The sequence below is a fragment of the Salvelinus sp. IW2-2015 genome, linkage group LG35 (genome assembly GCF_002910315.2).
Source record: "Salvelinus sp. IW2-2015 linkage group LG35, ASM291031v2, whole genome shotgun sequence".
NCBI classification, from domain to species: Eukaryota; Metazoa; Chordata; class Actinopteri; order Salmoniformes; family Salmonidae; genus Salvelinus; species Salvelinus sp. IW2-2015.
In genome coordinates, this window is record NC_036874.1 from 3,364,643 (window position 1) to 3,377,613 (window position 12,971).

General features: G+C 42.2%; 1 protein-coding gene across 1 annotated transcript in view; it reads left to right on the plus strand.

Annotated features, from left to right (window-relative positions):
- Positions 1-12,971, plus strand: part of zfpm2a (zinc finger protein, FOG family member 2a) — a 122,209-nt gene that overhangs the window by 19,860 nt on the left and 89,378 nt on the right. Inside the window, 1 exon segment of the mRNA XM_070437310.1 lies at positions 8,460-8,584. Coding sequence (XP_070293411.1) covers positions 8,460-8,584 — 125 coding nt within the window.

Below are 12,971 nucleotides of genomic sequence, written 5' to 3' on the forward strand. Positions count from 1 at the left end.
GTCTCAACCCGGCCAGAATCAATAGAAAGTGTTATATCCCTGGTCCTCTCCTTTGTGTCAGGGCTAAAATCATAGACAGTATCTATATCTATGGCTAAAATGCCCTAATCTCTATGGCCTGTTTAACTTTTCCCCCAACAAAACCCTTGCCTGTCTTGTGAGCCTCAAAACAAATCTGACATATAAGGCGTGTCCTCAAAACAAGGTTTTCTGATCGATCCACCTCATTTTCAAACGTTTCTATGGGCACAGCCAAACTACGGAAGGGATGGATTCGACTGCCGCTTTATTTGCCAGAGAAATTATTTGAAAAAGTTAATTTACAGAGTATAAAAGTCAAGTAAATAAGTGTCATTTTATATTTATTTTAATTCAAGTTCGCTAACGTTAGCTAGACCTACTAGTAGGATAGTTTTGTTGTGAGAATAATGTTAGTTGTGTTTGTGGCAGAGTTAAGGCCACCAATCAAATAACTATAAACTATAGGCTACATAACTAGAAAACGTTTGGTGAGCATCCACACTAGAGGAAAGTTTATAGTTGATCGTTCTACAGTCCTACACCTGTCAATCAACTGATCAACACATTCTACTGCATGCAGACTATTAATAAGGTGGTAACACAAGACCATTCATGAGGTCTCTAACGCAGAGATACTGGGTCAGACCATTCAGGGAGTCTCTAACGCAGAGATACTGGTTCAGACCATTCAGGAGGTCTCTAACACACAGAGTACTGGTTCAGACCATTCAGGAGGTCTCTAAACGCAGAGATACTGTTCAGACCATTCAGAAGTCTCTAACGCCAGAGATACTGGTTCAGACCATTCAGGAGGTCTCTAACGCAGAGATACTGGTTCAGACCATTCAGAGGTCTCTTAACGCACAGATACTGGTTCAGACCATTCAGGAGGTCTCTAACGCAGAGATACTGGTTCAGACCATCAGGAGTCTCTAACGCAGAATACTGGTTCAGACCCATTCAGTTACGAGTCTCTAACGCAGAAGATAACTGGTTCAGACACCTTCAGGAGTCTCCTAACACACAGATATGCGTTCAGACCATTCTCATGAGTTCATCATAAACACACAGATACTAGGTTCAACCATCATGGTCTCTAACACGAGCAGAATATCTGGGTTCACGAGACCATTCAGGAGGTCTCCTAACGCACAGATACTGTGTTCAGAGTCCATTCAAGCGAGGTCTAAATAACAACAGGAGATACGTTCAGACCCATCTCAGCTCAATGCACAGATAGGTCTGCCATCGAGTCTCAAGACACAAACTGGTTTCAGCCATTCAGGACAGGTCTCTAACGCCACAGATACTGGTTTTCAGACAATTCAGGGTTTAACGCGGTACGGTAACACGGAGTCCTAACACAGGAATACTGTTCAGACCATTCGGAGCGCGAACGGCTGTGTTCTAAATGTAGCAATTCAACAACATGCGCTGTTTACCCTGCACATCTTTTACAGCATGTCATTGCCTCGTTGCTCAAGTGGTTTATAAGTGATTTCAATTTTTCTAATAGTTGTCAATTCGTTTGGGTCTTCTTTTTCACTGTGCTCATCTCTGTATATCCTGTCCAACTATTTGCAAAGCATCAGTGCAACAGTGTTATCATAACCGGCCAAAAGTGATCACACCAATGCATATTCGTTCCTCAATTTTCCCAACATGCATTTTCTAAGCTGTAGGCCTGTTTTACATTAATCAATTAGCAAGGGCAAGCCTGCTTCTTTCCTTCAATGGGCTATAAGGCCTTGTATAAAACATGATCAAAATAAATGTCCTATAGATTTTGTAGCCTATAGCTTTTCCTGGACGCCGCGTCCGAGGCGTATAGCCTATTGCGCACAGGAACAGCTGGGAGAGAGAGGCTAGGGATGTATAGCTGAAGTAAGACGCTAAATATTAGCTAGATATTAGGCCATTCATTAGATAAATATTAGGGCTATAGGCTAAATATTTACTTGTCAAAGTGCAAGAAAAATAAGTGAACAGATTGTGAAATGGCAGATCAGTAGTGCGTTCCTCCAGGCTGCGCTCTGTGGTCAAAGGGCACTTAAAGCTCCACTATTGAGTAGGCCTAGGCCTACGTTTTTAGACAAGAAAATGATTATACCTGGGCTACAACAACATAATGCAATGGGGAAAGTATTATTGTTATCTAGTGAATACACAAGTATTGTCCAGAGGGTGTAAACTGTGATGTAGCCTAATGATAATAACTGCTCACACCTCCTGTTTTGTTTCACACCTCCTGTTTTGATTCAAATAACGGCATAGGCCTACAGGCTAGGCCTGATTATGCAACCATGTTGATCAGTTTGGGTCTATTCCCTACAAGGCCCAGAAATATACATTAGCAGGCCACTCATATGGTGTAGGCCTATTTTGTCAGGATGTAGCCCGGTGTTAAGATAGGAATACTATAGGAAAATATAGGTTTATCCTTTCCAACTCCCGCCGTTAAAGAAAATATGCCTATGTATCCAACAAGCTTTTGTAGTCTGGCTTTTCCTGGGGCTCCACAAAATTTAAAAGGAGTAGCCGTGACAGCGGAGAGGCAAGGTGTGTACTTACGCAACAGAACAATGAAGACAGACAGCCTTGAGATGTAGCCTATAGCCTAAGTTAGAAGCGTATGAAGAATGTTATGATTGTTTTCAAGTGAGTGCAAAACTCTAGTCTAGTCTGTAAACTGCAGTGAATAGCCTATGTCATTTGAATAACTGCTCAAAAGCCTGGTGTTTTGAATTCATATTGATTGTCACGCCCTGGCCTTAGTATTATTTGTTTTCTTTATTATTTTAGTTAGGTCAGGGTGTGACATGGGGTATGTGTGTGTTTTGGGTGATTATATGGTATAGGGGGTGTTGGTTGTAGTGTATGGGTTTGTGTTGAGTGTATGTGTCTAGGTATGTCTATGGTTGAGTGTAGGTGTTTAGGAAAGTCTATGGTTGCCTGATTTGGTTCTCAATCAGAGACAGCTGGTTATTGTTGTCTCTGATTGGGAGCCATATTTAAGGTAGCCATAGGCTTTTAGGTGTTTGTGGGTAATTGTCTATGTTGAACGTAAGTAGCTTGTGTGTGCACTTTCGTTTGTAGCGTTGTATAGTTTGTATAAGTGTTTCGTTTCGTGTTCATCTTCGTCGTTCTAATAAAAGAAGATGTATTCATATCCCGCTGCGCCTTGGTCCGTCTCTCCTCCACACGATCGTGACATTGATTTTGAAATAACTGCATCTAGCCTACCATGTTGTCATGTTGTGTTGCTACCATGCTGTGTTGTCATGTGTTGCTTCAATGCTATGTTGTTGTCTTAGGTCTCTCTTTATGTAGTGGTGTCTATWGTCGTGATGTGTGTTTTGTCCTTTATTATTATTATTATTTTTTATCCCAGCCCAAGACCCCGCAGGAGGCTTTTTTCCTTTTGGTAGGCCATCATTGTAAATAAGAATTTATTCTTAACTGACTTGCCTAGTTAAATAAAGGTWAAAAAAAAGTATAAAAATAGCCTGACTGATTGGACAACCATTTGGAACAGTTATGTATTTTTCTCAGCAGTTTAGCCTACAAGGTCCAGGAACATTAGCAGGACAGTAATATGGTGTATAAGACTGACCTATAGGAGTGTCCTCAAAACAAGGCTGACCTATAGGGGCCAACCCTTTCCCTGCACCCCTTCCTCTTAGCCTAGCACATGCGGTTGTCTAGGAAACTTGCTCTCCCAAAATGGTCAAGTTTCCCCTCCCTCCCGCTGCTCAAAAGGAGGCTGTGAGCCAGACAAGCAGGAGGTTCTCGTCTGGGAGAGAGGGAGAGGTGGACGAGGAGGAGGGAAAAGGTCCATCTGTGTTTTAAAACAAGTGTCTTGCCCAGAGATAATAGTGCTGCTCTGGGTTATAAATGATGCATTTTGTTCTCTTGGACCTGATAATGGAGGTTTAGGGGAAGGGGAGGAAAGTTCATCGCTCTCTTATCAAGGCGCACTGGCATTTCTCCTTCAGCTGTAACATTTCATATCACATCTCTGCTCCTTTAGAGATGTAGCACCTTTTGTGGAGAGATACTGTACGTTCCATTTCACCCTCTATATGCTCCATGTGGTATATTCATTTGTATCCCATTTGGCACTTCTATAACCTGTTCCGTCAATAGCGATGGTTGTGATAGCTGCGTCTCTGAACTGACAGACATTATTATTGAACGTTGTCACAGCAGTCTCTTACTCTACTGTACACCTCTCTACATAGATTGACATGGTTTCAATTGTTACCATTTTATGATATATACACTGAATATCCAGTGAATTGTTGTTTTTAAGCAAAAAAATTTACATTGGATTGTATTTTGTTTCCAATTGTTACATTCAAGGGATAATAGACAAGTGGTTTTATTAGTTGAATATTTAACCATGGAAATATGATTTATGTATAAATACATATAACTAGAATGTGTATAGGCGACCAAGGTTAGTCTTAGTTTTCAGTTGGTCACTGAACTAATATTCATGTTTTAAATGGCTACAGTCCAACCACTGTTAATCTGCAGCCACCTAACACTGTCATTTGTCATTTAAGAGAAATTATATTAAGTTTAATCCAAATTGGATGAAGTTCCACACCAGGAGATGTGGAGTACATTATTATATGGAAGAATATTTTAATACAAAGTCTATCCATCATCATCCACTAGGAATCCACCATAGTGTTCAACATTTTATACATTGAGATTTTGTGGTAACATTTCTGTGGTAACATTCTGAGTCCCTTGAATGCCATATTGCCACATAGAAAGTGATCTTATAGTTGAGTGATTGTTTACTACTGAACCCACTGCACCCACCATTCAGAACATACTTCACTTGGATTGAACTACGGTGTTACTGTATGTGGACTGTACCTATATAGATACCACTTGAATGGAGGTGAGGGCAAATGTTCTTCATTTTAAACAACAGGTCATGTTATTGGAGATCTAATAGTGGATTTATAAAAGAGGTGATGGGTTCAGCTTTGGGGTGTCTGTCTCTCTCTCTCCCTCTCTCCCACCCCTCCACCATCTATTCTTTAAATCACACCAAGATGGCACCCTGCCACTGAGACACTGCTCATTAGCATTCTGAGCTATGCCAGTGAAGAGAGACGCAGAGAGAGACGATGAGGTTCCCTATTCCTCTTTCTCTCTGTCCCTCTGTCCGCATAACAGCAAAACAAACAGATGCCAGCGTGGAGCATCTTGGGTGCTATCTGAGGAGGATCTCTCCACACACAAAGGAACATTCATTGGGCTGCCAAGTATCAGTGGAGACCAGAGAGAGCAGGAACAGACCCCAGAGTCTAGCGACAGATGATGATCTTATCGATGGGGGAGGGGGTGAGGGAGGGGTAGGGGGGTGACTCTTTAGTCACATCATCAGTTGCCTCTTGCCCAAGAACCGTGGCATTTCACTATTGGGTGTTGAGCGACGTTGAGGGGGACAGAGCGGGGTAGGGTTTGTCAGAGCCCCCTGTACTGGAGCTCACTGGAGGCCACTCTTTCTTCAGGCCTTGTCTTTGATTTGTGAGAAAAGGTTCAATACAGTGAGTGTTTATTTTTTACTTTGTCTTTAAGATTTATTAAAGAAATGAGCAGAGTGAGAAGGTGAGAGTTTTGYCACTTGAGTTGTAMTCTTTTAAAATAGTCTCAGRACCTCAGAGAGGAAACGTTTGARAAASAGTGMTCATTTTGGCTGGGCTAAAGATTTRCCAAAGGAGGCWTCTTCGCTRTGACCATCCAAKATYACATAGATATCAGGGAGTATAGARTGTCRACAGYCCCCATTTAGATAAAACCAGTTGTCTYTTATCATAATGCATYTCTATATATTRMTTWTCTATAGATAGTGGACTCCTAAATGCTGGTGGCAAATGGAGAGATAAAGTATGAAGGCTTATTATTTTTCAGCTGGTGTTTTTGTTGAGGTCGGAGGATTGTATCTGCAACAGATGTGACACACCAGCTGGAAGCCAAGGTCCTCYGGCAACATTTGGTACGGGACACAAACAACTGGCACACAGACACTGTATGAGGACCTCAAACCTCCAATTGAATTGTACCCCCCTCTCCCTTCTCGCTCACACACCTACTATCATCCCCCCATCGCGTACCAACCAGAGAGAGAGGGGGAAGAGAGACAGAGAGAAAGAGAGAGAGTACTTTAACCACTTGCACATCGTTACAACACTGTGTATATGTWWATATACATAACATGACATTTGTAATGTCTTTATTTTTTGGGAACTTCTGTGAGTGTAATGTTTACTGTTCATTTGTATTGTTTATTTCACTTTTGTATATTATCTATCTATTCCCATGCCAATAAAGCCCCTTGAATTGATTTGAGAGACTACCCGCCCGCTGGGGATGGCTGTAGCTAGCGGTCGGTGTGTCAACAGGGCTAAACAGGAACTAGCATCCAAGTGGTTAAGGGCCTCGCTCTTATCAGAGGACAGACAGAATGCATCAAGCGGTGGCTGCATGCGCTCCTTCTCCCTTGCATCGCACTGAGGGAGCCTGCTGCCTCTGATGGTGGCCAGCTGTGCTCCAATGTTTAATCATTTCTCTCTTAATGAGCTTAGCCACCTTCCGCCACACCGTCAGTAACGCAGTGGGCTACAGACAGAGCGGAGGAGGAGGAGAGAGATAATCATCCTAGTTAATTCTTCCACAAAATAAAGTTGTCTGGACATATAGTAGGCAGTGGTGTCATTGGTATCATACAGAAAGGAACGTTTAGAGTATTGAGATGAGAATATTACTCTAGTTTTGGCATATATTTGTACATTTATCCAACATCAAGTAATTGTTGGGCTGTAATGTTCTTGAAATGTAGGTGTATTTTATAGCTGAGTGTGTAACTGATGGCATCAAAAGAGAATTAATTATTTGTAAAGAGAACTCTTCCTGACTCCAGGGTGTGATGTGACCCAGGTGTGTGTGATCTTTAGGAAACAACAACAACGTAGCCTATTGTTAGCGTAGCCACCCGTCACCCAATGTTGTTTATGCATGAGAAGGAGCACATTAGATGAAAGCATTTCCATACAAACAGACTGACACAATAGCGTGTCACTGATACAAGGCTGATATTTACAGAATAGACCTCGTCTGAATAGGTCATTATATCACAGGAGTGTTATTATAAAGTTCAGTGATCATTTCACTTCACTCAACATGCATGGAATACATGCCCAGAATAGTGATTAGCTACAACACCAGTGCACATCTAGGTTAAAATGTTGCAAACTATAAATGTATTGTTTATATATGTGCGGTAACTACAGTAAGAACGTATCAACTATGAGAAACACATGAATACCTTCTGCGTCTGTTTAGATTGTGCCGTACTGTATATTGCATTCACTTTACAGTAACAAAGGCGGGAAGATTATATGAAAATGTGCCTCAATAAAAGGGTGATAAGTTAGAGTGCTGAAGACAATCATAACACTTGGGTTCAGTCAGAGGGAGAGTAGACGTTCACAGGAAGATAAAGCAGATAGCGCTTGAGGGGGAAATGTGCACTTGAGAGGCCTGCATGACTTTCCTCCCCCCCAGAAACCCAGCGGTGACCACGCTACGGCCCCAATTATCATAACTATTTGATTAATCACTGTCCCAAAAAGGTACACTGAATCTAAGAGATAAGATAGCGGGGGTGTTTTAACTAGCTGCGCTAACAGTGCTATCCTGTTACACAGTTCATTAAGTGTAGCTGTGCACAGCACTAACAAGGGGCCTAGCTTCTTCCTGGATCAATCCGCTGCCTCTCTCGCTGTCTGCCAGTCACTGAGCCTGGCCCTGCGATGTCTCACAGAGATTATCTCTAGAGAAGACACCTTTCAGGCAAGGTTACCGGCCTGTTGTTTTGATTTGTTTTGATTTGAAACCCTCCAACTGATGATGATGATGATGGATTCATTATTTTGGCTTTATAAGTAGATGGCTTAACCTGCACTGTTTAGTGTTTTATGGACATGAGGGACTGTAGATCTATATGCATGGGGGAAAGAAATAGTCATCTGTCAATGTGCCCTTGAGCAAGGCACTTAACCTTCATTTGCTCCAGGGGTGCCGTCCTACTATGGCTGACCCTGTAAAACAACACATTTCACTGCACCTATCTTGGCCATGTAACAATAAAACATATTTTTTTATGGATATTATTATTTGTCCGTTGTAAAAATGATATGTATGTATATAAACAAAAACAAATAGCAGGACACTTCACAAGATGGCTATCACAGAAAAAAAAAGAGGAGCACTTTTGCAATGATCTTTGAGGTGTATTTAAGGACAAATTCTACAAATGACTGTGTTTTCTAGGGAACTGGAGGATTTGGCTGACTGTTTTGAGATTCTTGGTGTTTTATGATATGATGACTGTTTCGATGCTTGGTGTTTTATAGGAGAGCTGGATGCGTTCCACAAGGATGGAGAGCGTCGGATCCACAGCCGGCAGCAGCTCCCTGTGGGAACCACGTGGGGACCTTTCAACGGGAAGATCGAGATGAACATCGATGGCAGCGGCATGGTAGGTCATGCTTTTAATGTCTGTCTCTTTCTTTCACTTATTCTGTCAGAGTCACATTGTTACTGGGGCTGCTCTGGGAACATGAAAAAAACAGAGAATACCATCAAATTATCTGTCACCCATTTTCCCAAGACTTTGGTCCATAACCTAACCTTCACTTTGCTAAAAAAGTTTGTATTTTTAGTTCACCAGTCATCTGTCGTTCTTAGAGGCCTTGCCCGCCAGCCTACTAGCAAGTTCCTTCCACCAATACAATACAGTGAGAGTGAGTGGGTAGGGGTAAAGCCTAGTCAACTGGAAGGAGGAGGCAACCAATTCCCATGACAGTCAGACCCATAGAGTTGACTGTTCAGGGATCCAATTGGCCCTAACAAAAGGCTTTGATGTGCATTCATTTCAACCATTTAATCTGCATATTTTACAACTAAACACTTTAATTTGTGAATTCTTTAGTTGACTCCAGACCCTCGATTCAATGAACTAACGATCCATTATATTTGATGTTGCWATTCTCACCCCAGCTTTACACCAATCAGCTGGCCCRGCTTGTCTTAAGACGTCCCAGTGAAGTTCCTCTTTAACGGCTGGAAAATATGTTGACCTGGTGCTCTGGTGAAACGACGAGTCCTCCAGGGTTTTGATATTTCATTTTGCATTTGGATTAATTAAGAAAATTCTTATAAAAAATTGTAACCAATCTCATATTCATCCTGTTAAGAAACATAAGGAAAAGTCCACGAGGATTTTAGACTCAGAGGCCCTGCCCGTTCTTGTGGATTTCTTTAACCCTATAACTTTATTAAATCATTCTCTGAGCTGTTTCTGACTGTTTTCTAAGCTCCCCTCACYGTTCTAAAGTCATCAATGGCTTTAAATATTTCATCTAACCATGAAATATGGACTCTTTTCGGGTCCAGGCCTGTTATCCTCAAGCAAAGAGTGATTCTAAGGATGAGCACCTCAAGCCACTACTGTGCATGACATGCAAATATAGTTCTCTTCCATTTTTGCATGAATTTACATGAAAGGTGGGTAGCCAATGTGACCGTCTATTGCCCTCAGAGTGAACAACTAGTGTCAAATGCTGCCTCATATGGTTYAGATGCAGTTATCAGAGTATTTGTACTAAAGATTTCTTACATTTGTATACTTCATAAACAGGAAGTTAAGATGTAGTAAGTAACGCTGCGTGCTGAACTAAATACATTTGAAACTGTTCACATTCTAAGAGACTGAGCTGTTGGACAATATTGTAATGTTCTAGGTTGTTAGTTACAGCCCTCTGCCTTCGCCTGAATCCTTCCCTGAGATCCTCCTATCTTCAGGCGTCTAACTGAGCCAGGTGCTAGGCTTCACCTGTAATGGGTTGTGGAGGGGTTACAAAGAATTTAACATCTTCTCTCAATTAAAGGTAGAGGAAGAGCTCTCTGGCATATTGCCTTTAAGGATCTCTCCCGTGTGTGTCTATTCTCATGGGTACATATGCTATGCTTCGCTGCTTGCCCTCCTCTCCTCTCTCTTCTCTTAGTCTCAGTCATCTCTCAAATGAGCTGCTGGCTGTTAGCAGCTTCTCACAATACCTCATTAAAGCCTAGCTGAACTCGAGTAACGTATTTTGGTTTTATTGAGCTGCCTGTTTTACTGTGATAGGAACATACTTCATATTTGCCAAACCTATAGATAAACAAGAAAGCTGGCAATKAATTCRCTSCTATTTCCATCAGMGACTCATCTTACASTGCACYGCTTYWWTTACCAACKACCTGGTCYTTAAGSAGTTTTGCTMGTATATATACAGTAGTACTGTAAAAACCCCATTGGCAACTTCCCCAGAAAGGTATTTTAGCTCTTGTTTTCTAGTGAGGGAGGAAAGGGACTTAGTTGTATTCTGCGTCTTAACAATACTGACATTTAAAGACAGAAACCAGCTCTAATGTCTCACCCAACCATAGAAAGCCTTAAAGAGAAAGTAGCAATGTAAAGAAGAAAGAAAAGAGAAAGCTGGGTAGTTTTGATGCATGTCAGACCAGCCTTGTGTTCCTCTACAGGGTCAGGAAGGCAGTATAAAGCATTTGAAGGTAGAAATTTACTCTGATTGTTTCATGGGMCTCTACTTCATTCACCCAAGAGGGGCTCTCAGTCATTCTCATGAAGTATGACCTCTAGGGACTATTACATCTCTTCTCTCTGTGTTAGATTGTGAAACCACAGAGGTGAATGAATTACCCAATGGCATGGCAGCTCTAAGGCATTAACGTCACCTGTCTTTCTCTCTCACACTTTGAAATCCAAGCTGGAAACACATGACCTTCTTGTGTGATATTGATGTGCCCTCGATGGAATCGAGAGGGATCTTTCAGACACGTCACTCGCAGACTTCTGTATCTAGTCTTCCATGATTGTAGCATACATTCAAAGTTAGCTAGTACTGTATGTCATGCGGTCTCACCACTTGGAAAAAGTCCTATGATGCAGAGATTCATTGTGATTATTCCATAAAGCTTGCACTTGTAGTGCTGTCCATTATAGTAGTAGCAGAGATTGTCAGGGCTAGCCAGTTGTGAGTCTGATAATTACACCAATGAGGAGCGTAGTGTTCAGGAGTCAGAGGGGACGAGTGGTAACTGCATGAAAACGGTGTTAGCTAGCTGAGCTAAAGCTTAGMATTCAAGATGGAGGAGCTAATGCGATTCTTCAGGTCTCAGGCAAGGTTTCTCATCACCAGTGGTGTAGTGGAGGATAAGCACAGTTTATGCACCTTTTTTTATTAATTGAGCGAGCATTTACCCAATTATTGAGAGACAATTCTTTGGTTACTGGTGTTACTTTATTTAGCATTGGTCAGCGTTTTTTTTTTTTGGGGGGGGGGGTTGAACAAAGCTAGATCAGCTTTAATATTGAGGGTTGATTTTGGGTTCTATCAATTTAATTGTTTGCATCATTTAAAATCCCCCAGTTTTTTTTACACTACCACCCCTCCCCTGATTGGAGTAAACTAACGGACTACTAGGGCCGGGACGATATCAGTATCGCAATATTTTTTCCATGGCAAAAATGTAAACACAAAGCAGACCAAACCCCTGCTGTGTAAAATATTGTGTGTTACAGCTTGAAAATAAATCAATAAATCAATGTGACTCTGGGTGACAACATAATGATGTCTGTTTCTAACATTAGGGCTGGTATCCTGTTTTGTTTTCTTACCACTTTTACTTACGAGTATTTTCATTATTTTATTTCACCTTTATTTAATCAGGCAGGCCAGTTGAGAACAAGTTCTCATTTACAACTGCGACCTGGCCAAGATAAAGCAAAGCAGTGTGACACAAACAACACAGAGTTTCACATGGGATWAACAAACGTACAGTCAATAACACAGACAGAGTATGGTGATACTGGTATCATCCCAGCCCTACTACAGTACTTACAGCTATTTTCACTCATATGTACGGTACATGTAGTCAAATAATTATACATATATTCCTAATTTCCCATTGGCTCAGGGTTTTTCAGATCCCCTAACAATACAGTTTGCAGTTCTAGCTGAACCCTGAAATAAAAGAGAGCTACCTACCTTTTTTGTCTTCCACTACATCATTTCAGCTTGGGTTATCCAGCCACATCCATTCCATAGTCAGGTGAGAGGTGGTGAGACTGTAGTGCTGGTCCCCAGAGCCAGACAGAGGCAGCAGGCAGAGGGACCTTAGCGGTCCCATCTACTGTGGCTCTAGGTAAGTCTGCTGTGGGTCTCTATGGGTCTACTGTGGCTCTGCTGTGGGTCTCTATGGGTCTACTGTGGCTCTGCTGTGGGTCTCTATGGGTCTACTGTGGTCTGGCTGTGGTTCTTTGGGTCTACTGTGGCTCTGCTGTGGGGTGCTCTATGGGTCTACTGTGGCTCTCTTGCTGTGGGTCTTCTACTGGGTCTACTGTGGCTCTGCTGTGGGTCTATATGGGTCTCCTGTGGGTCTCTATGGGTCTCAGTGTGATCTGCTGTGGGCTCTTATGGTGTACTGTGGGTCTCTATGGTCTCAGTGGGTCTCTATGGTCATGTGGTCTTATGGGTCTACTGTGGGTCCTTATGGGTCTAATGTGGTTCTCTATGGGTCTACTGGGGGCTCTGCTGTGGGTCTCTGTGGGTCTACTGTGGTCTTTATGGGTCTAATGTGGTTCTCTATGGTCTTCTGTGGCTCTGCTGTGGGGTCTCTGTGGGTCTACTGTGGCTCTCTAGTGGTCTCAGTGGGTCTGCTGTGGGTCTTTATGGGTGTACTGTGGGGTCTGCTGTGGCTCTCTATGGGTCTACTCTGGGTCTCTATGGGTCTGCTGTGGTCTCTCATGTGTCAATTGTGGGTTCTTGGCGTCTACGTGGGTCTCTATGGGTCTACTGTGG